The 23,167-nt window shown below is 35.0% G+C and overlaps 5 protein-coding genes across 5 annotated transcripts in view; 4 read left to right on the top strand and 1 right to left on the bottom strand.

Moving 5' to 3' along the window:
• Positions 1 to 23,167, bottom strand: part of LOC144835889 (ATP-dependent translocase ABCB1-like) — a 172,470-nt gene that overhangs the window by 18,867 nt on the left and 130,436 nt on the right. The gene's annotated exons all lie outside the window — the stretch shown is intronic.
• LOC144835873 (uncharacterized) lies at positions 73 to 5,809 on the top strand. The gene is made up of 10 exons (XM_078690992.1): positions 73 to 211; positions 497 to 893; positions 1,169 to 1,364; positions 1,475 to 1,596; positions 1,772 to 1,948; positions 2,288 to 2,373; positions 2,590 to 2,809; positions 3,082 to 3,204; positions 3,697 to 3,856; positions 4,817 to 5,809. Exons 1-10 carry the CDS (start codon positions 98 to 100, stop codon positions 5,001 to 5,003), a joined length of 1,782 nt encoding a protein of 593 aa, XP_078547118.1. The 5' UTR covers positions 73 to 97; the 3' UTR covers positions 5,004 to 5,809.
• Positions 5,945 to 12,944, top strand: LOC144835872 (uncharacterized). The gene is made up of 8 exons (XM_078690991.1): positions 5,945 to 7,127; positions 8,256 to 8,382; positions 8,538 to 8,643; positions 8,841 to 9,055; positions 9,254 to 9,565; positions 10,644 to 10,913; positions 11,628 to 11,845; positions 11,965 to 12,944. The coding sequence occupies exons 1-8, from the start codon at positions 6,789 to 6,791 to the stop codon at positions 12,229 to 12,231; spliced, it is 1,854 nt and encodes a 617-aa protein (XP_078547117.1). The 5' UTR covers positions 5,945 to 6,788; the 3' UTR covers positions 12,232 to 12,944.
• On the top strand, positions 13,318 to 20,219 carry LOC144835896 (uncharacterized). Its single transcript, XM_078691017.1, has 8 exons — positions 13,318 to 13,743; positions 14,228 to 14,354; positions 14,472 to 14,577; positions 14,692 to 14,915; positions 15,805 to 16,116; positions 16,942 to 17,214; positions 18,788 to 19,008; positions 19,365 to 20,219. Exons 1-8 carry the CDS (start codon positions 13,378 to 13,380, stop codon positions 19,638 to 19,640), a joined length of 1,905 nt encoding a protein of 634 aa, XP_078547143.1. The 5' UTR covers positions 13,318 to 13,377; the 3' UTR covers positions 19,641 to 20,219.
• The window catches only part of LOC144835343 (uncharacterized), a 58,038-nt gene continuing 56,695 nt past the window's right edge, over positions 21,825 to 23,167 (top strand). Inside the window, exons 1-2 of the mRNA XM_078690428.1 lie at positions 21,825 to 22,175; positions 22,303 to 22,429. Coding sequence (XP_078546554.1) covers positions 21,825 to 22,175; positions 22,303 to 22,429 — 478 coding nt within the window. The remainder of the gene's footprint in view (positions 22,176 to 22,302; positions 22,430 to 23,167) is intronic.

Below are 23,167 nucleotides of genomic sequence, written 5' to 3'. Positions count from 1 at the left end.
ATGACACCAATACGCTGCGTCATGTAATATACCTTAATCAGATAAACATAAACAATAGGTGGCGCTGTTTGGAATACTGTAAACAAAACGTGATATTATGGCTAGCGAGAGTGACACATATTCGTTTATACGAAAGTTACGTAAGAAATTGCGACAAATTGAACGTTTAGAAACAGTCAATAGAGTTTTAACGGACGAAGAAAAGCTAAAGGTTTGTTTCTGTTTATTAACACTTCAAATTACTGTAGTTTTATTAGCTCAATCGCATGATTAGGTTGGGCTAGGCCGGCCTTCTGTGCTGAATTTGCAAACTTGACCTGATGGAATGGACGTTTCCCGCTTTGAAAGTTTTTGTGGCTTGCGGGCTAGGTCTGCAGTACATTGGTGGGTTATTATTGTTGCCAGTAGTAAGCTAAAAATGATTTAATTTTAAGGTTTTACAAAGTATAAGCCTCTAACTTGTTAATTGCAATTTCATAATAATTATACTATCTAGGTTTCACGTAAAGAAGATTTAAGGAATACTCTCCATGAGAAATTATCAGAACTTGGTGATGAATCCTTCGAGGAAAACAACTTTTCATTTGAAACTCAACAGTCAAGTTTTGAAAGTGCTGCAGTTGATGATTTATTGAACAATTCAGAAGAACAAACACGATTAAAAGATTGTTCGGGAGAAGTAAAAGAACTTGAGATGAAAAGAAAAGCAATCGAAGATGAAGAAGAGTCGGAAAATGAGGAGACAGTTTCAAGACTGGATGAAAGAATTCCTCCGAAGGTTTCTAAAACTGGAGATGGTGCTGGAGACAATAAAGTGCCCTCGCGTTCTACAGCGAAAGCAGAACTAATGACAACAAAACAAAGAAACGAAACAAGTCCTTCACCTAAACAAGGTACATATAACAGTCCAGTCAAAAAGAATTGAATTTAACTTGACTGAAATATAGTGACTCTCACCCCCATTTAAGAATGGAAGTATCCTCTATGTTCACATTGGAATATTGCATTCTTCATTGAGTGGCGCCACTAGTACTGGTTGAAGTGAACCATCTTCATAAAGAAGTCCCTGGTAGCCATTGACATAAAGTTGGCATTTGGATTAACTACTTTTAAGTGTACACAATGTTTTTGTGCTTGTTGTTAAAATATAATATTTTCTTATCTACAGCTTCAGAAACCAGCAAACCCGGAAAGTCTAATTCACAGACAACTAAATCTTCAAAATCAACTTCTCAATCATCATCCAAGCCAGGTTCCCCAGCCTCCATATGGGCAACAGCCAAGTTTTCTGTCCATGTTTTCGAAGGACACAACGATCTCATTGGTGCTGTGGACTGTTTAGGAGATACCATTATATCTGGAGGGTATGTAAATTGTTTAGAGAGATACTGTTAATTGTTAAATGGAGATACTATTATATTAGAAGGTTAGATGTTGTGTGTATTTAATTGTGTTTACAATTTGTTTTATATAGTCGAGATACTATGGTGAAAATCTGGAACATGGAGTCTAAGGAAGAACAGCATAGTTTTGGAGGTCATACGGGTACCGTGACCTCAGTTAAGCTGCTAGATTCAAGAGAAAATCGCAGGCTTGGTGAGTAGAAATAAGTACAGTATTTATACTCTAATTTAGTTATACTCTTTCAGCTCACATGGCCCACCTCAAAATTGGTAGTAATTCTTATACAGTACAAATGATCAATATGGAATCTTTAATATTATGATTTTTTATTTATGTAATTAATTTTTAAATGATTTTGTTTCATTAGAAAATGTTGTAGATGATTTACCTGAAGGCTGTCAACTTGCACTAAGTAGTTCGCTGGACTGTTCCATTAAGATCTGGTGTATTTCATCTGCTACAATGGTACGGTCCATGTACACGTACAATCCTGTAACATGTATGGACTACTTTCCTGGTGTAGGATACATTGTCTCGGGCTCCGGTAAGGATAAGTTTGTTTTTTTTAATCGATTCCATTTAGTGATTTTTATTTACAGTATTTGGTAATAAATGTCTGGTGGTCTACTATACCTCCAATAAATTTATTTTTTTATTCAAATTTTTGCCAAATACAAAACAGATATACAATGCAAGGAAAGACCAAATACATGCAAGTATCTTTGCTACTAGTTGGTCAACTGAAAAACAGACAAATAAAAACAAATTAATTACGATCTATAAATCAAGAAATGACTAACTTTAGGTAGTTTTTAATATTATTGTAATCATGCTTTGTAATGGCCATATATATTCAATATTAACCTTTAACCTTTTTCTGTAGATGGTGGTAAAGTGGAATTGTGGGATATTGAATCTGGAAACAACTTATTTTCAACATTAGCACATGATTCTGTGACATGTATTTGGGTAAGTGGGTTAGGGTTAGTCTCATAATCACTTGACTACAGCTTTCGAGTCGTAAAGTCATTTTGCACATGCTCAGAATCATGAATATTAAACATCTCCTTTGTCATATTTGAAATGGTTTAGAATTGGCTACTTTGGCGTTCCATACTTGCAATGTGTAAATACTGAGAAAACATTCACATAATTTCTTATATTGAAATATTTAATAATTATTAGGTTGATGGTAGTCATGCATTTACTGGAGCAGAAGAAGGCATTATAAAGGTTTGGGAACTGCGTGAAAAGTCATTATTGACTTTATACAGCTCGGAAAACATTGAATTAGCGCCCTCTAGAAAGCTCTCTGTAGAACCTGTGAAATGCCTTACGTCGTTCAATCAGAAAATATACTACGGAAACGACGGCCAGAATATAAAAGTTTTATCATGGAAAGCAGGTATATATTTACTTGTTGGAGCAATAGAAAGAAGTATTGATTAAAATTGAAAATTGTATTTGATAGATTTTTCATATTGGTAGCTAAATATTTGCTGGTTGTATTTTTTGAAAAATGAGTTATGTTCAAACAAATCAAAGTAAATTTACCAAAACATTGCTTGTTTGTTAGTGTTGTGCTCATTGTTAGATTTTGTACAACTAGCAAAAGTTTTCCGGTACAGTATATATAAAAGTTTATTTGGGCAATATTAATTTAATTTATCTCTCCAGGTAAATTAACAAAATTGAAAAACCACACAAGCGATTTTGGGTTAACAGATTCAGTGGCTGTGAAGGATGGCTTGTTGATCTCAACAGGTCTTGATGTAGATAGTGGAAATTCATTTGTAAATGGTAAGTGAAACCTGCTCATAAAAGCCTAGCTTTTCTATTTTGAGCCAAAAGAAAATTCCACCTGGACATAAAGCCTAGCCTAACTTTTCTATTTTTGAGCTAAAACAAACTTCTGAACATAAAGCCTAGCCGAACTTTTATATTCTGAGCCAAAAGAAAAACCTCCTGTACATAAACCATAGCATAACTTTCTATTTTTGAGCCAAAGGAAAAACCTCCTGGACATAAGCCTAGCTCAAATTTTCTATTTTGAGCCAAAACGAACAAACCTCTGGAAGCCAGTTTAGCATAGCTTTTCTATTTTTGTGAAAATACATTATTGGAAAAAGTGTCTTATATTTTTTTTTTTTCCTTTAGAAATTGTTTGTTTTATCTCTTCTTTCTCTATATAAAGTCAGGTGCCATATTTTCTTTGTTTCATACCCTTAACTTGCACACTCTTTCTAAATTACATTTATACATCTAAATACATTTTGTTATTATTTGACTTAGTACGAGTTTTGCCAGAGGAAATCTATGTAGCAACAGTTACTGATGAGGATGTTGGTCGCATTGTAAAGATGGCAATTTCTAAGAATAGTGAAGGCACTTTGCGACTAGTAACTGTGGGAAGTGAGTTAATTGTCTGGGACCTGGAACGACAAAAAAATAGGTGGGTTCTATGGAAAAAAAGAGCGTAAGGAGCAATACCAGGTTTAACATTTTTAAAAAGAGCTTAAAGGGCAACTCCAGGTTTAACAGAAAAAAGAGCTTAAAGGGCAACTCAAGGTTTAACAACAAAAAAAGAGCTTAAAGAGCCACTCCGGGTTCAACACACAAAAAAAGAGTTTTAAGAGCCACTTCAGGTTTAACACAAAAAAAAAAGAGTTTAAAGGGCAACTCCAGATTTAACAAAAAAAAAGAGCTTAAAGGGCAACTCCAGGTTTAACAAAAAAAAAGAGCTTAAAGGGCAACTCTAGGTTTAACCAAAAAAAAAAAAGAGCTTAAAGAGCCACTCCGGGTTCAACACACACAAAAAAAAGAGTTTAAAGGGGAACTCCAGGTTCAACATAAAAAAGAAAAGTGTAACTCCAGGTTTCACAAAAAAAAAGAGCTTAAAGGGCAACTCCAGGTTTAACAAAAAAAAGAGCTTAAAGAGCCACTCCAGGTTAAACACAAAAAAAAAGAGTTTAAAGGGGAACACCAGGTTCAACATAAAACAGAGCTTAAAGGGCAACTCCAGGTTTAACATAAAAAAAGAGCTGAAAGGGCAACTCCGGGTTCAACCTAAGTAAGAGCTTAAAGGGCAACTCCGGGTTCAACCTAAATAAGAGCTTAAAGGGCAACTCCAGGTTCAACCTAATTAAGAGCTTAAAGGGAAACTCCAGGTTCAATGGAAATAAGAGCTTAAAGGGTAACTCCGGGTTCAACCTAAATAAGAGCTTAAAGGGCACCTCCAGGCTCAACACATAAAGAGCTTAAAGGGTAACTCCAGGCTCATTAAAAAAAAGCTTCAAGGACTACTACAGGTTCGTTATATATATATATTTAAAAAAATAAACTTTTTTATAGTGACTATGGCAACTACATTAAATTATAAACAAAAATAGTGTTTAAACCTTTTCCCTCACAGAAATCCAGAAAGTATATCTATTGAGTTTATATCATCTTTATCAACCAAAGCATGTGACACTGATCAAGACTCTGATTCCGATGTCAGCTCCGATGAAGATTATGGAAGGATCCGAACCCAGAGGCGACGGTCTTCTACAACTAGCACCCAACAAAATCCTTCCTGGTCTTGGTGTTCTGTTATTTAAATTCATTATTTAACATTAATTAAAATTGTTAAAGCTATTTAAATGTGATGTGCCCATATATAGACATATTAGTCATATTACTACCACCTTTGTGCATACCACTACCATATGGGCACATCACATTTATTTGTCATATAAAGTTTGATAGTCTAGACAGAGCTTTATTGATATAGTCTTCCATCACAAACTGAATATTAGTCTTTTTTTTGCGCATTTTGACATGGTATATAATTATTACAGTATCTTCTCCAGCTCAGACAAATTATTTGTTAAAATTGTGTACATGTCTGGTCACAAGCTAATCTCTGATTTCAAGTAAGTTCCGCATTCTTCTTGAAAAAGGCAGGTTTTTAAGAACAGCAGCCCTGGTCTGAAAAAAGGCACTGTTATAACTCCAACATAAGTGCAGTATCAGTAACGAGCTCGTCTTGAATATTGTGAATATTGTAGTGTAATAATTACTACTCTATACAATTCTATCTCTCTCCCTGTCAATATTAGCCGCTCGTTTCACATAAGTGTCTGACATAAGCGTCAACTGATTATACAGGTGCTTGTTTTCAAAATAAGTCGGGCAGTAAGTTCTCTTGGCCTATATTAGATTAGCGTTAAGTAACATAAGAATATTCGATTGTTATTGATCGTTGCTTACAACCCAAAAGAACTTATCAATATCGACGTTTTTATGGGTTACTTAATTATTGAAGTTTGTAATTAATAATTCCCGTTGCTATTATTAAAGCGAGTAAGATATTGATATTCGTGCATTTTCTCGAACAACAAATTAAAGTCTAATTTTAAAAGGCTTTGCTTAGTAAGGTTGTTTGTAGAATTTGAAAGGGCAAAACAAGAATTGGAAATTTTGCAATGGATAATTCTTTTACGACGACTGCTTTCATTGCCATGTTTATGTTAACTATATATATTATTACTAGAAATGTACGCGATTTGCCAGAAAACTCATGACGTAAATTTTGCGATGCACCTGTAACGTCACAGCAATTTCCGGAGACGACTGTACGGCGAGCGCGTGCGGCGATATCCTTAATCTCGCGATGGTTCTGAAATCATATGTACATCCCGAATACGTTGTTAAAGTATGGTCCTCGGTAAAGTTGTCCTTTAACTCAGGCTTCCATAAGTACCGTATTTGTCTAGATTAAATCCACGTTGTGTCAGGAATAACAACATCTCTGGTCTTGGAAAAAAAAAACTCAACTCGCAGTTAGGCGCCGCATTGTCTCTATTAAAGTCTAGTAACGAGTACATAATGCTTGAAATGAATCTCTCCTTCACATACCGCTGTCATCATTGAACAGTGGTAACGATTATTATAATAATTATGTCAGGGTAAGTAATGTCTTGATTGGCCAATAATATATTGGTGTTCGATAGGTATTAAGTAACTTAACCTAAGTAACAATTATTAATCGATATGTTCGCTTATAGTTAAACTACCAAAAGTAATGTACTGATAGTTTCTCTAGTTACTTATTGATTTTTCTAAATATACTCGCGTACCGGTATCGATTATTGGAATTTCTAAATATACGTACTTAAGTATTGATGAATGGAATTTCTAAATATACTCGCGTATTGATTAATGGAAGTATTGGTATTAATTATATATACAATGTTTTAAAGTGAGTACGGTAAAGAACATTCGTGCATTTGCTCGAACAACGAGTTAAACGAAAGTCGAGTTTTAAGTTTTGTTTTTATAAATTTGGTTCTTTGTAAAATTTGAAAGGACAATATAAGAAGTGTATATTGACATATTTGAAAATGGCTAATGCTTTTAGGACGACTGTTTTTGTAGCTATTTTGATGTTAACTAGTTGTAACGCGTATATGGAATGTGATATCAAACCTCCACAAACGTCACCTTCTCACTTCTACGGACACGCTAACACAGCAATGTCAAACGAACTGGGCAAATATAATGCAACGCAATACGAGTGTATGCAGCTTTGTCGAAAAGACGCACGTTGCCTAGCGTTTACGTACGCTGCTGATACGCAAAAGTGCACGACGTTTGATCGGGATAGCGTCACTGGACCGGAACACATGGAGACGGTGTCTGGTGTCTGGTTCTATGACATGCGTCGCAAAAAAAATAATCGGGTAAGTATATCGACTTTTTTTTGTGTGTGTAACATATTTCAGCGTTTGTTTGTTGCTGGCCTGCCTCCTGGGAAGCATGACCAAAGATAGAGATTGTCCATTTACGTGTTGCATGTACAGCAGGCCAGCAAACAAACATTCAATATCCTAAAAAGTCCTTATAGGTCTATAGAAAACATCCTATATTGAGAAATTAAGCTCTATAGAGAGATTTCACCAACTCTTATCTATACCATTCAATATCCCAAAAAGTCCTTACGATGGACAGTTCTTATATTGAAAGCCCCTTATTGTGGACAACACGGCCTTAACAGATTTCACCAACCACATCAGCAGAAATGGCCCCTATAGCATTCAATATCATCGTTTGCCGTGAAAAGAGCCAATTTTAATGAATACAGTGATTAACGTTGTTCAATTTATTTCTTTTATTATTATTAAGCTGATCTGTTTAAATTGTTTCTTACTGTGGGCCTACACCCGCAGTGGCGTATCCAGGATTATTTTATTGCCAATTTGCCGGCAAAATTAATGTCATTACCTGTACATACACCTGATCAATATATGTTCTATGGTTGCATAGTTATGTTTTCTTATAGGGATAACCCCCCCCCCCCCCCCCCCTGGATACGCCACTGCATCCGATGTATTATTGTATAATACATACATTGTTTCCATGTTCAGTAGCTAGACGTGTCCATTTGTAGATGAGTACAACATTCTGCAACCTGTATGCCTACTGACAGGCTGGAGACAATACAGTCATTTGTTTTTAAACATAAAAATGTTTCTGTCAAGACATTCAAAAGAATAAAAAATAAATAAATTTGGTGTACCAAATGATCTGTAGTATTGATAGGCTGGAGCCATACATATCGTTCATTCAAAACATATACTAGTCATGTTGAATTAATTTAATTAATTGATTTATGTCGAATTGTCAACATAATTTGTTTTCACGGCTTGTTTCGTAGTTACCATAGTGAAGTCACAGCAGAAACATAGATTTTATGCTTCCCACTAAAGACTACATTTTATTTTTTAGTATTACAGTATTAAAAATAGCTTTCATAGAAGTATTTGTTCCTGTTGCCCCTGCTTATCTTCCAACTGGATTTTATTTTATAGAGTTACGTTGGAAGATGCCAAACAAGTAACAGATGCTTTAACGGAGGCTCTTGCGTCAATGACTGCTCAGAACAAGGATACTCCTGCGCATGCCCAGTACAATTTCATGGGAAATTGTGTGAAAGTGGTAAATTTCTTGCACATAATCATCAGCCTACCTTGATTACATATACACGTAATATCTTACGTCATAATATTACATAGTCGTTTAATTTGTTTAGTTTAATTCAAGTATATTTTGGTATGAATGTTTTTTAATGTAAAATGATCAACTTTTTTCAGGATTTATCCACGACTATGAGTTTAAATCAAACATTGTTGGTATATCATCAGCAAGCAATACGGCGTTCACATACAAGAACAAACATTATCTTGTGATTGGAGGATAGTAAGTATTCAATGACGAGGGAGGGGAGGAGGGAGGGAAGAGGAGGACGAGGGCGGGCAGGAGGAGAGGGAATGGAGGAGAAGTAGGACACGGCGACAGTGATGAGTAACTACTGACACATGCTTATTCCTTTATATTTTTATTTTATTTTTGAGTGTTAAATTATATTTATAAACCCTCATTATATTTGGTTTCAGTATGGGAATTTCTGAAACACCAACAAAAGTGTACATATACAGCAATTCTGATGATATATATACCTACCATCAAGATCTGGCTTCAACAACATCAGATATTGAGAATTTTATCATTAATGATCAACTTTATATTTTTGCCGCTGTTTATGAAACATATGGTGTAGCCAATTCATACATTAGAGATTCCTATCTTTACAAATTGAACATACAAACAGGTACGTACTGGGTTTTATTTCAATCTTTATTATTTATACGAACATATAAACGACACATACAAGCCAATCGGAAAATGTGGAAATTGGGGTTTTTCTTGGTAGCTATCATCATGTAATTTTGTTGTACGCATGATCGATGTTTACATAGCTTTATATAACGTGTGCGGAAAATTTATTTCAAAAATTATTACATTTCAGGTTTGTTCGAACAACATCAAGCGATTGTGACACAGGGTGTGACGTCCGCATCCTATTTACAATTGGCTACAAATCATTATTTACTTGTTGCTAACTACTACGGGACGTCATATGAAGTTGACGCCGAAGTGTATAGATGGAATTTTACCAGTAACCTATTCGTTGAGTATGTCCAGCTACCGAGTCATGGCGCTATCACTGGTAAACTATTCTCAATGGATGGTGCATTGTACGCGGCAATAGCTAACTATTACGGGACCACGGATGGAACCGCAGTGAAATCTGAAGTTTGGAGAGTGACTAAAGAAGCACGTAAGTATGAACATGGATTAAAGAATAAAAGTATATGCATCGACGGTGACATCAAGCGATTTTTCAACGCGCTGGCCTATACTAAAGCACTGCTGTCAAACAAACAAACGTGGCTCTAACCGCGGCCCTCTATAGAACGCTGCGAATCAACTGTTTTTGAGAACAAAATGTAGCCATGTAGTAATCGTATGCGCAGTCTGATTGTTCTATTGACATGCGTGCGTCGATGAATAATATATTGTTGACGCAAAACTACAATTACAACAATATATTGCTGAACAATTCTGTTTTAATTTCATCACAATCGGACTACGAAAAGTTCACTTTATTACGACCGGTAATTTTAAGTAGTTGTTAATATTAAAAAATATGCAATTTTTATATTTGAATTATCATATTGGCCTGCCACCTCCTGTGATTAAAAATTGCGTTAATCTGTAGAATATTAAATTATGCATTTGACCATGTATGTTGTTACCGTGTCTTGTGGTGTCAAGTACAACAAACGTGTTTTTAATATATGGCTAAGCAGTGGTTTCTTCATAAATCTCCTTAGTTATCGATGTGATTATATTTAAATTGTAGTGCCTGGTGATTGGCTAGTGGTTATGTCATCCACATCACATCCAATCACCGGGCCTAATCGAATGAAAACTGCGATCCCTGATCCGGGATTGGCTGGCTATGTATAGCTGCGATACGTCACCACTGACTAATACTCTCTAGCGCTCGTTTTGAAAAAGTAGACGCAAGGCAAACTTAACCATGAACATACGAAGCAAAAAAGTACCATATCTATTACTGTATTATCATTCCCACAAGAAGTAGACAACGGCGAGTATATAGATCATGATTACACGTTGTAGCTGCTACACTTAAGATTAGCCTGCTAATAGGCCTACATAGGCCTATATCAATGTCGGCAAATCATAGGGTTTACTAGTAAGCCTAGAATCTTTGATCTCAAACTGATGCATATCCTTCTATTTCTTAATCCATGGTATGAACTATTAAAGAAAATTAAAATTACTTTAACGGTGTTATGTGAAACTTACATTGAAGATACCTTGTTTATTAGGTGTTTATATTGGCTGTTTTCAAGATAGCGGCAGCCGAGCATTGTCAGAGGCCGTTACCAGCACTAGCAGCATGACAATTGAGTATTGTATCAACCATTGCTTCAACCATGGGAGTCCTTATGCTGGCGTACAATCATCATCACAATGTTTCTGCGGAACGACGTATGCAAAGTACTCACAGCGTTCTGAAAGTGAATGTTCGAGAATATGTAATGGAAATTCGCAACAAATTTGTGGGGGAAGCTGGAGGAACTCGGTATATACAACAGGTAAGTAAAAAACAAATAAGAATATTATTCTTTAGTAGGATTTACAGGTACGTATTTCGAGTAAAAGTCCAGACGTGCCTCCATTTAATATACGCTATCGCGTGTATATTTCGAGTAAATCTACAGACGTGCCTCCAGTCAATACACATTATCGCGTGCAAATTTCGAGTAAATGTACAGACGTGCCTCCAGTCAATACACGTTATCGCGTGCATATTTCGAGTAAATGTACAGACGTGCTTCCAGTCAATTCACATTATCGCGTGAATATTTCGAGTAAATGTACAGACTTGCCTCCATTCAATACACGTCATCGCGTGTATATTTCGAGTAAATGTACAGACGTGCCTCCATTCAATACACGCTATCGCGTGCATATTTCGAGTAAATGTGCAGACGTGCCTCCAGTCAATACACGTTATCGCGTGCATATTTCGAGTAAATGTACAGACGTGCCTCCAATCAATACACGCCAACTCGCGTGCATATTTGAGTAAAAGTACAGACGTGCCTCCAGTCAATACACGCTATCGCGTGCATATTTCGAGTAAAAGCACGTAACAGTGTTTATGTTGTGAAAGACAAACGCAACTTAGTTCAATATGCCAGCGCGTGTGTTTACGAGGAAAATTAAACACATATTCAATATCTCCATATGTATATATTGCAGGTATACCTTTATTACTATAATATTCATACAGTTTGACTTTTCAGGTCGTGCTGTACTAGTACAGTCACTTGACGAATCGAACGCTGGCTCAACTGGAATCGACACATTCACAAATGACGGAGATACTTACTTAGTAGTTGTGAATCATCATAACTGTGCACAGAACACAATAGTGTATATATGGGACAAATCGACTGATGAATTTCAAATTCATCAACGTATTCCCGTTGAACACTGTCCCTACAGATCTACCATTTTCAAAGTAAGTATAATTTGAACACTGTACAATCACTTGGATTAGTACATTGATAGACCTGTATCTAGGAATGTTCCCTTAAAGGTTCCTTCTTGTATTAATGTCATTTTCTTAATTTTGTTCAGGTTGGCGGAGAAGTGTTCATGATATTAACCACACTCAGAACGGATTATAGTGGAAGTGTCAATGTTGAACATTATACTACGTCATCACCGATATTTAAACTTGAGGGCAGTATGTTCGTTAGATACGGAGCCATAACATCCCATGAATGTTATTTCATTTCTTTTTTTGAGCGAGATGGGGAGTACTTTTTAGGTCAGTCGAATCAACGAAATGCCGATGATGGAAGCAAAACTGATCCAAGTTTTAACATATACCAATGGCTGTAGTGCACTGCAAACTGGTATATTGTACCAAAATATGGTTGTGATTTGATAGCTTTTATAAAAAAAATCTGGTTGTGATTTGATAGCTTTTAAAGAAAGAAATTGTTTGAAATAATGTTTTTTTCTTAATATTATTTTAAACAAATGGCCGGCACTTGAAAGAAACAAATAATGAGAGAAAAGCATGTTATTGTAAATTTGTTTTTAGCACCTTTAGTTTGCAAAGAGAAGTTTACACTGGTTTAAACTGGATTCAACTGGTTTACACTGGCAATAGATAATATAGATTATATGTTAGCCTATACTTGAGTTTGTCAAAGCTGTTGCTTTAAAACTACAGTTCCTGTACAGTACCATGATGTACATTGTGTAGACCTCCAGAATCACATGACTACAAAGACTCTGATTTGATTGGCTGAACATCAGCATAGGATGACCTCTGCAAACTAGTTTTCTAGTCTGTTCACTGGTCTACTCTGTCTTTTGAAAATTTTTCTTGCCAAACACAAAAGTTTGCTCACATTTTAAAACAAACTTTCTAGTAGACTAGGCTAATCCAGGTATGTTTGTCTTCTATTTTATCTTCTTGAAAAAAAAAACACGAACATTTTATGCTCTACTCATATTATTTACTGTTTTATAATTTGAATGGAATGCGATTCAAGGCGACTTTTCAGATGATAACTATTACAGATCGTTACAGGTCGTATAAATAGGATCACATAAATGATAATTAACTATTGTTAATATAAGAAATAAAAGTGAAACAACTTCTATATTCAATTGAAAAGCACGTCTTTGTTCATTTTTATTGCTCATACAAAAATGAAATCGATATGTACAATTGTGCTCTAGGTGATTTTATGTGATTTCGACTCATGTCAACGAATGCGTTTTGTTTCAAGTTCATCTGAACGCACGTCTCTTTTGTATGAAAGAAATAATAAATCAATAGAATCGATTAATGTTTTATATTAAGTTGTAAACAATGTTTTTGAAATTGCATATTTCAGCCACTTAGGAGGCAGAATTTGGAAGTAATAATGAAAGATAAATCTATCATATAGATACTGCCCTGAGTCGCAAACAGCAAATGCAAAATATAGCTATCTACAACGGATTGACAGTTTATCATCGAGGAAGCTTGTAATGACAACAGAAACTTGTAACCCGGTCTTCTCAACTGCCAAGATCACAATCATGTGTACCTTTGCTTTGTTGTTACCTTGGTCCGACGCGTATATGGAATGTGATATTAAACCTCCACAAACGTCACCTTCTCACTTCTACGGACACCCGAACACAGCAATGTCAAACGATATTGGCAAATACAAGGCAACGCAATACGAGTGTATGCAGCTTTGTCGAAAGGACGCACGTTGCCTAGCTTTTACGTACGCTGCTGATACGCAAGAGTGCGCGATGTTTGATCGGGATAGCGTCACTGGACCGGAACACATGGAGACGGTATCTGGTGTCTGGTTCTATGACATGCGACAAAAAGATTTTACTCGGGTGAGATTCAATGAATGATTATTATTACACTTGTCACCAATTCAACCATGACAAACAGTCTAGCATGAGTGGTGGCAGGCAACGTTTCTTTTTTTTTACCCGAGTGTAGTAGTGGTAATGATTTTATCCCACGAATCTGGAAAGCAGGCAAGTTACATGATTTGTGCCTAAAAATGAAAACTTGAAGTAATGAAAAAGTCATAATTATTAAATTAAACCGTGAATCTATGAGTTACCAAATCTTGTTCCAAGTGTAGACGCACACACAGGACTTAACGCAAGCAAAAATGTTTACAGCCGAACCAACATTATGTTAAGCTCTATCTACACTATCAAACTTTATGTGACAAAACATGTGACGTGCCCATTATGGACACTATACTACCATATTTGGGCATATCACTACCGTATTTGGGCACATCACACTCTTTGACTAGTTTTGATAGTGTAGACAGGTTTTAAAGATATTGTTATGTTTGTTTAGAGTTACTTTGGAACATGCCAAGCAAAGAACAGATGCGTTAACGGAGGTTCTTGTGTCAATGACTGCTCAGAACTGGGATACACCTGCGCATGCCCGATAGAATTTTATGGGAAGTTTTGTGAAAAAAGTAAAGTATTGTATATTTTTCAACTCTTGTCTACAGTGTAACTGCTAGATATTAGTGCTATTGGAAAACTTATTGTATGTAAAAATGTTAAGACAAATTTAAATCTTATGCTTTCAGAATTTATCCACGACTATGACTTTAAATCAGACATTGTTGGTATATCATCAGCAAGCAATACGGCGTTCACATACAAGAACAAACATTATCTTGTGATTGGAGGATAGTAAGTATTTTGGTCGTAAACCATTTAAAAGTACGACAAAAACAAAACAAAAACAGACGTCGACAAACGCATACCATTTTAAAATGAAATATTTGAAATATTCGATTTTTTTAGTGACGGTATTACTGAAACACCAACAAAGGTATACAGGTACAACACTAACGAATTCTATAATCATTACCAAGATTTGACTGGGACAAGTGATGTACGAGATATCGAGCATTTTATAATTAATGGACAACTTTATATGTTTGTCGCCAACTTTAAAACACATGGTATAGCCGATTCTAACAACAGAAATTCTTACGTTTACAAACTCAACCTACAAACAAGTCAAGGTATTTTTTTTTTATTAATTATAGTTATTGAATTTAGTTTGTTTTGATATTTTAATACAATTACTATTTGCATATAATTTGCATATAATTTGTATTATAATAATATTGTGTTTGCTCTGAGACACAAATACAAAATACACAATGCAGACTAAAATTATCTCGATAAGGTCAATTTGTAATAACTAGTCTAGGTTCTAGAACGAAATTAGTAGCAAGATAAATATTTTGGCGCATATGGCGTTTCATACGTATATAATACATGAGCTCGTATGTAGTATTCAGAAAAAAACGCCGACTGGTGGACAATAGCTACTACTTGGGGCAAGTCTATGTTACAACGTTCAGTACCCCAAATAATAGCTGGAGAATCTATTGCAGAACACATTTCCACAAGGATGAAGAAACGGTAAATCTTGGTTTCCACTAGAATTAGTAACTCAAGCGTGGTTCCCACTAACGCAAGGCAAAGCAATCTACGCAACGTAAAAAAATGCCGTTACAATAATGTGTTTGCCCCGCCTGTACTGGGTGAAATCAAACTGATTCAATTTCCCGTAGCGATGTTTGCAGCACTGTTGCGTCGTCGGTTCCCACTTGTGATTACGCAATACAGCACTTGCCGGGAACCACGCTTCAGAGATGTAAACGTAAGCGTCAATTCGTTTGCACTGAGCTTACGTCATTGCGTTGCGTCCCTAGTGAGAACCAAACTTGGCTTGGTTCCCATTACTACAGAGAAAACGCAAGAAGTAGACGCAAGCGAGTTGACCAATGACAAGTGACAGTTTATTCATCACTAATGATTGGTCAACTCGCTTGTGTTGAGCTTACGCCCCTTTACCAAAACGAATTATATTTTTAAAAAGAAATCATGTTTATTTTATTTCAGGTTTATTCGAACAGCATCAAACTATTTTAACACAGGGTGCCGTCTATGCGTCATACGTACAATGGGCAACACACCATTATCTACTTGTGGTTAACCAATACAATGGGACGTCCTATGAAGTAAACTCAAAAGTGTATCAGTGGGATTTTGCCAGTAACCTCTTCGTAGAGTATGCGCAGCTACCTGGTCATCACGCTAACGGTGGTGAACTATTCTCAATGGATGGTGTATTATACGCGGCAATAGCAAACTATAACGAAACCACGGATGGCTACGCGGTCAAAGCTGAAGTTTGGAAAATAGCAGAACAAAGTAAGTACAAGAATAATTTTAATTTCACATTTCCCATCCCCCAAAAACATGAAAAATGACGATCAATTAAATCAGACTTTGAATATGTTATTTTGTAGTTTTAATAAAGTTTACTTCCGAAGAAAACAAAATGGAAAAAATGTTTTTACTTATAAAATGACAAAATAAATGGTTAAATTCAACCAAAAACCCATTGACTGGCAGCCAATTTGACCATTTTTTTGCTTTAAATTACAGTTTTTTCAGTTAAAATAAATTTTTTTTTAATCTAATTTTTGGTCAAAGTGGATAACTATTATGTTACATTAAAATGGCATATTCAATAAAAAATTGTTTAAGAATTTTTTTTTAGGGGGACAATACATTTTTAAATTTAATGAGACCATCTTTAATATTTCAAGGAAGCCCTTTTTGTTCGTTTTCCACTATTTAGCAAATGTATTTACGCGCGAATTCCTATCTGCCAAAAATATGCGCCAACCAATCGTAAATCAGGATTCCTGGATCAAGTAGAAATATTATATCAGTATCAATAAATAAAAATAATACATTACAGTCCGTTCCTAATTATGAACACTAAAGCTGTATTGGAATACACATCGTGTTAAGATTTATTGTTCTGACAAAAATGATTATCGACATCAGAGTATAATCATCATTCGTGTGCAAAAAAAAAAGAAATAATATGACGTCACGGTTTCCAGTTTATTATTGATAATTGGCGTATACCGTTGTGAATTTCTTATTTGAAGTTATCGATTATTGATTTTCAACTAAAGATAAAACTGCGATAATAATTCAAAGGGTATCATGTGTTTTGTTTAGGGGTTTATGAAGGTTGTTTTGTAGACGCCAGTACCAGAGCATTGTCAGACGCGTCTATCACTAGTAGAAGCATGACAATTGAGTACTGTGTAAAGTATTGCTCTGACCATGGAACTCCATATGCTGGGTTACAACTTGGATCATACTGCTTTTGTGGAACGACGTACTCGAAGCACGGAGAACGACGTCCTGAAAGTGAATGTTATTCGGTCTGTGCAGGAAATCCGCTAGAAAGGTGTGGTGGTGGCTGGAGAAATTCAGTATACAAAACAGGTATTTCGAGAAGACAATAAAATCACCTATTACATAATAATGAGGGAGTTATGTAATAAAAAACACGTGATCCAAGTTTAAAACTAGTCATTTTATACAGTTGATTTCTTTCTTTATTCATCCAAAAAAATTAATAAACATAACATTATAATATAAAACATTAAAATAATTGGATAAAAAAGAAGAAGAGAAAAGGCAACTTCATGCCTATCTAGCTCTACTCCCTGTATAACTAAAAGATTTCAATTTTATTCAAATCAAACAAATCATATTATGAATTTAATTACTAATAAATAATAGTATAATAAATATACTCTATTTTACTCTTTACAAGGTGTCTGAATACAATACAATTATATAATAGATAGGATAGATCAAATAATTATATATATTCATACTAACATGTATATATATTTATATAAGTAAAATTTAAAAAAAGAGAAAAGGGAAAGGGAAGAAAAGAAGAAGAAAAGAGAGAAAGAAAAGTGAAAGGAGAAGTAAGGGAAAAAAAAAATATAAATAAATAATAATAATAATAATAGTGATAATAATAATAATAATTATAAATAAATAAGGGAGTCAGTTTCTCTCTGTAAAAGAATAACTAAATAGAATAATAATACACAACCAAATACAGTAGAGCTAGCAAAACAGAGTTGGAGGAGCAGAGTCTTCACATATGAAGTTGGCTCCAAATACGAAGAAGAAGAAGAAGAGATCCAGCCACTGATACCCACAGCATTGTCATTTTTTTTTTTTTTCAGTAATTTGCCTTTGGATTTATATATATACATACATACACACATACATATACCATTCCGTTTCAATTGTATATACATACACATACACACATGTATATTTTAATGCCATACATTTACTCATAAATGTTATGACTCCAACAGGAGTTCTATGACTTTGGTTTTAAAATGTTTCCTATATTTAATTTCCCGGACTTGTATTGGTATTTCGTTCCATATTTTCGTGCCTATACAGGTAATGGAAAATTGGCCGGATGTACTATTTGCCTTACGTTGGTATAGATTTCCCTTACATTTTTGTCTAGTTTCATGTGAATGGGTGATAAGTGTTACTAAAAGTGTTATCACATAAAATACGAGAGATTGGGAAAGTTGAATTGAAAGAAACTCCTAGTGTGTCCACATTACATCTTGTAGCCTGGTCGTCACAAAGTTTTTAGGAGACATTCTTCTTTAAAATCTCATTAATTTCTTTCCCACATTCTTATGCTCTACACTATCAAACTTTTTGTGACCAAAAAAATGTGACGAGCCCATAAAATGGACATGATGATGTCATATCACTATCTTAGTGATTTGGGCATCACTACCATATTTGGTTTACATCACACTTTTTTTGTCAAATTAGTTTGACAGTGCAGGCAGAGCTTTAGGCATACTTTGTCTTTGTTTTTTACGAGTTGTAATTCAAGGCATGTTTTTTGACACTCGTTTTATAAAGACTACAACATTTACATATCGAATACATTATGTTCTGTTTTGAGACAAACTACAGCAGTTTTATTCGATCATCCAAAAGCAATTTGACTTTTCAGGCGGTGGTCTTGAACTAGTACAGTCGCTGGACGAATCGAACGCTGGCTCAACTGGAATCGACACGTTTACATTTGATGGAAATACTTACTTAGTAGTTGTGAATCATTATAACTGTGTACAGAACACAATAGTGTACATATGGGACAAATCGACTGATGAATTTAAAATTCATCAACGTATTCCTGTGAAGCATTGTCCCACTAGATCTACCATTTTCAAGGTAAGTGTGATCGTGCCCGATCCCAATCGTACCTATTATATATTTTCAATTTTTTGCGCTACAGCTGAAAAAAATGACCCAGGTCAAGTGGGCTGATATACTCAACAGCTTGAAATTGCTCATTGATTTGCAGATTTGCCAAAAATGTGCTTTGAAGAAATGAGAATTACGGGCATTAAAATAAGTTAAAGTGTAAAGATTCGTCTACATTATCAAACTTTTGTCCCAAAGTATAGACAGAACTTTACGCAATTAAACTCTTTCGAGTTGCTTTTTGTTGATCTATCTCTTAATTTTCCTTTTTTGTTTTATTAAATTATATCTTTCAACTGTCTGATAACGTTGTTTATTTGCAGGTCGGAGGAGAACTATTTATGGTATTACTCACTATCAGAACGGAATGGAGCAACGTCGATAACGTCGACAATATTGAGTTCTATACTACGTCATCGCCGATATTTAAACTTGAGGGCAGTATGTTCGTAACATGCGGATCCATAACGTCGCATGAATGTTACTTCATTTCTTTTTTTGAGCGAGATGGGGAGTACTTTTTGGGACAGTCGAATCAACGAAATGGCAATGATGGAAGCAAAACTGATCCAAGTTTTAACATATACCAATGGGTGTAGAAGACTGCGATGTCAAGTCTGTGATTCACTGAGTTAAGTCATAGCACTCATAATATTACTGTACTGATACTAACATGATTTCAAAAGTTCCACTAAATTCTGTAATCGCACGATTGTTTTTCGTTTCTTGAAAGTATCTTGTTGTGATGGCGCTAGTTACAATCCGCGTGATTGACTAATAGAATTAAGTAATGCTTTAATACATATGGAGAGAGATTTGTACTCGTGGTTCACTGTGAGTACGGGTGTCTGGTATTACGTCATACTATTAGGTATAGATGTTGTAAATACTGTACGAATGAAGTAAGCTGTCGTTTTGTACATCAGACTACGAATATTATTGACCGAAATGAATGAATCGAAGTTTGATGGCGCTATTTATACTTACGTAATTATTGTAATTCTTTTTATTGTTATTCAATGGAATTGTGTATGTTATATATTTCAACACTGATAAATATTTTGCATGGGGTAATTGCACACCAAACCTTATCTAAACCGACAAAATCAAAGTTTAGGGATTCCCGAACCAACGACAGTAGGACCTACTACATATGAGTATTCAAAATACGGTGTCGTTTTGTCATTTCTGGTACCGGTTGATCGGTGAAGGTTATGACTTGCAATATGACATCTCTCTGGTTTATGTAAATAAAGTACGAATGAATTTAACTTGAATGTATTAAATGTATTTGGTATTACCAGTATAACTTTGTCACGAAACATGGCGACTTGAAAGCGAGTGACTGGCCAGGCGGTTTATAACATCTTTCGAGACGAGTAGGAGGGTGACCCCGGATTACTATTATAGGCTTACACACAGCCACTGCCACTCACATCCATTCATCTATAGAGGGCCACACACCCATCAGGCGGCAGTGGGTTTTCTTTTATTCCTACTCCTGTGCCTAAAGAAAAATACAAGAAAAATAAAATAAAATGTCAATATTACGTGAAAATATTCAAATAATACGTTGATTGATTGATTGATTGATCCCTTTAATTCAGAATAAATATTTCACAATCAACAAACAATACAGAACATCACACTAAAAAATGATTTTCTCCCATTTAGTGATGAGATTTTAAGATCGTAACAGATAGTTCGTAGTACACCTAACAAGATCATGTTCACTAATCACAAATATTATTCTAAAATCATAGACGCACTTGCGTACATGCTCGTAAAAAGAGGGTATTCAAGTCATTAAATTGTAGTTATATAGATACGTTATGGTTACCCCTATTGCAATGGTTACCGCATTATTATGTTATTTAAAGCTAAAGGTATAGGGCTATTGACTTGAGTATTTATTTTACCCTATGCCAGCATCGTTGTGTATACCGTTGGCAGAGTTACCGCATGCTAATTCAAGTTTTAATTAAAACTCAATTGTTAAATAGGTTAAATATTACGCACACATATTGCGTTAGCATCATCTGATATGATGTAAACTTGTTTAATGTATTTCACCGTAGGCCTACATCGTTGTTTACACCGTTTCGATGGTTACCGCATGATAATTTAATGTAAGTTTCAAATATAATCATAATAATTATAGTTCATGTGACATTGTCGGTACTAATTTTGTTTTGTGTTAACATCTATTGTAATATTACGTGAAAATATTTAAATAATACGTTGATTGATTGATTTATCCCTTTAATTCAGAATAAATATTTCACATACAACAAACAATACAAAACACAACATTAAAAAAGGATTTTCTCCCATTTAGTGATGAGATTTGAAGATTGTAACAGATAGTTCGTAGTACACACAACAAGATCATGTTCACTAATCAAAAATCTTATTCTAAAATCATAGACGCACTTGCGTACATGCTCGTAAAAAGAGGGTATTCAAGTCATTAAATTGTAGTTATATAGATACGTTATGGTTACCCCTATTACAACAGTTACCGCATTATTATGTTATTTAAAGCTAAAAGTATAGGCATATTGACTTGAGTATTTATTTTACCCTATGCCAGCATCGTTGTGTATACCGTTGCCAGAGTTACCGCATGCTATTTCAAGTAACGTAGCAAGGTACAGTCAGTTGAGAAAAGAGTTTGGAAGTATTGACATTGCGAAAGTTTAAATGTTAACCGATACTAACGAAGTAGTGTATATTTCTACCCATTTAACGATTTTCAAGACGAATAGTAAAGAAACTTGAAGATGCGCGCCACATTTATTACATCCATTACGTGTATCACAGTTTTGGCGTTAACTAGTAGTTGTGATGGATATGTGGAATGTGATATCAAGCCACCAGAAACGTCACCTTCTCACTTCTACGGACACCCGAACACAGCAATGTCAAACGAACTTGGCAAATACAATGCAACGCAATACGAGTGTATGCAGCTTTGTCGAAAGGACGCACGTTGCCTAGCTTTTACGTACGCTGCTGATACGCAAGAGTGCGCGACGTTTGATCGAGATAGTGTCACTGGACCGCAATACATGGAGACGGTATCTGGTGTCTGGTTCTATGACATGCGACGAAAGAGAAAAGATTTTACTCGGGTAAGATTAAAGAATTATTTGCTTGAATTGTATAAGTTAATTGCAGGCTGCATTTGTGAATCTTGTGATTTATTTGCAAGTTGTGGTATTGGATCAAAACTACACTGTAAATGTTTCGTTTGTATAGAGTTACTTCGGAGGATGCCAACAAAACAACAAATGCGATAACGGAGGCTCGTGTATCAATGATTGCTCAGAACAAGAATACACCTGTGCATGCCCGGTACAATTTTATGCGAAATTTTGCGAACATCGTAAGTACAAATCTATAAAGCCACTCCGAGAGTGCGTACCCCCGCCTACTGTAAAATTGTATTAATTTTTGAAACGATAAAGATGAGAAAATCTGTGGGAATTATATAAATATAAATCCAAAGGCAAATTACTGAAAAAATGACAATGCTGTGGGTATATCAGTGGCTGGATCTCAATGGAGATACAAAAAAAAAGCGAAAAGCTAAATCAAAACCATAAAGTAAACAGACAGAGCTTTCGGGCAACACTAGACCTTCATCAGTATATATAGGATATAGATACAGCCACTGATACCCACAGCATTGTAATTTTTTCAGTAATTTGCCTTTGGATTTATATATATATATATATATATATTAACAATAGTTTCAGTTGACTAACAACAGGAAAGTCAAAAACAAACGGGTGAATTTGAAAAGAAATGTGTTTTTTTAAACTACTCGTAAAAGCCTGTACAATAAATCAAATTATGTTTTAAAATTACGAATCACAAATTGAAACGCTTGCCTCTTGTACAAGTAGTTCTCGAGAAATTGCTTTAAGACTGCTTGCCGGCTTTTGAAAATTCTGTCCTATCTTTTAACACTAGCATGTCTAAAGATCTTACAATAACTATTGAGTAATCCTGCTAACAAACAGACAAACAAATGAAAGCACTCAGAAACTGAGTGAAGTACTCAAGAAAGGCAAAATATATCTACTAATAGGGAGCATGCTGAAAGATAAATTTTTTTGCT

This window comes from Antedon bifida, chromosome 2, assembly GCF_963402885.1.
Source record: "Antedon bifida chromosome 2, ecAntBifi1.1, whole genome shotgun sequence".
In the NCBI taxonomy this organism is placed as follows: Eukaryota; Metazoa; Echinodermata; class Crinoidea; order Comatulida; family Antedonidae; genus Antedon; species Antedon bifida.
Note: the sequence above shows the minus strand (reverse complement) of the source record. Positions and strands in the feature narration are given on the sequence as shown.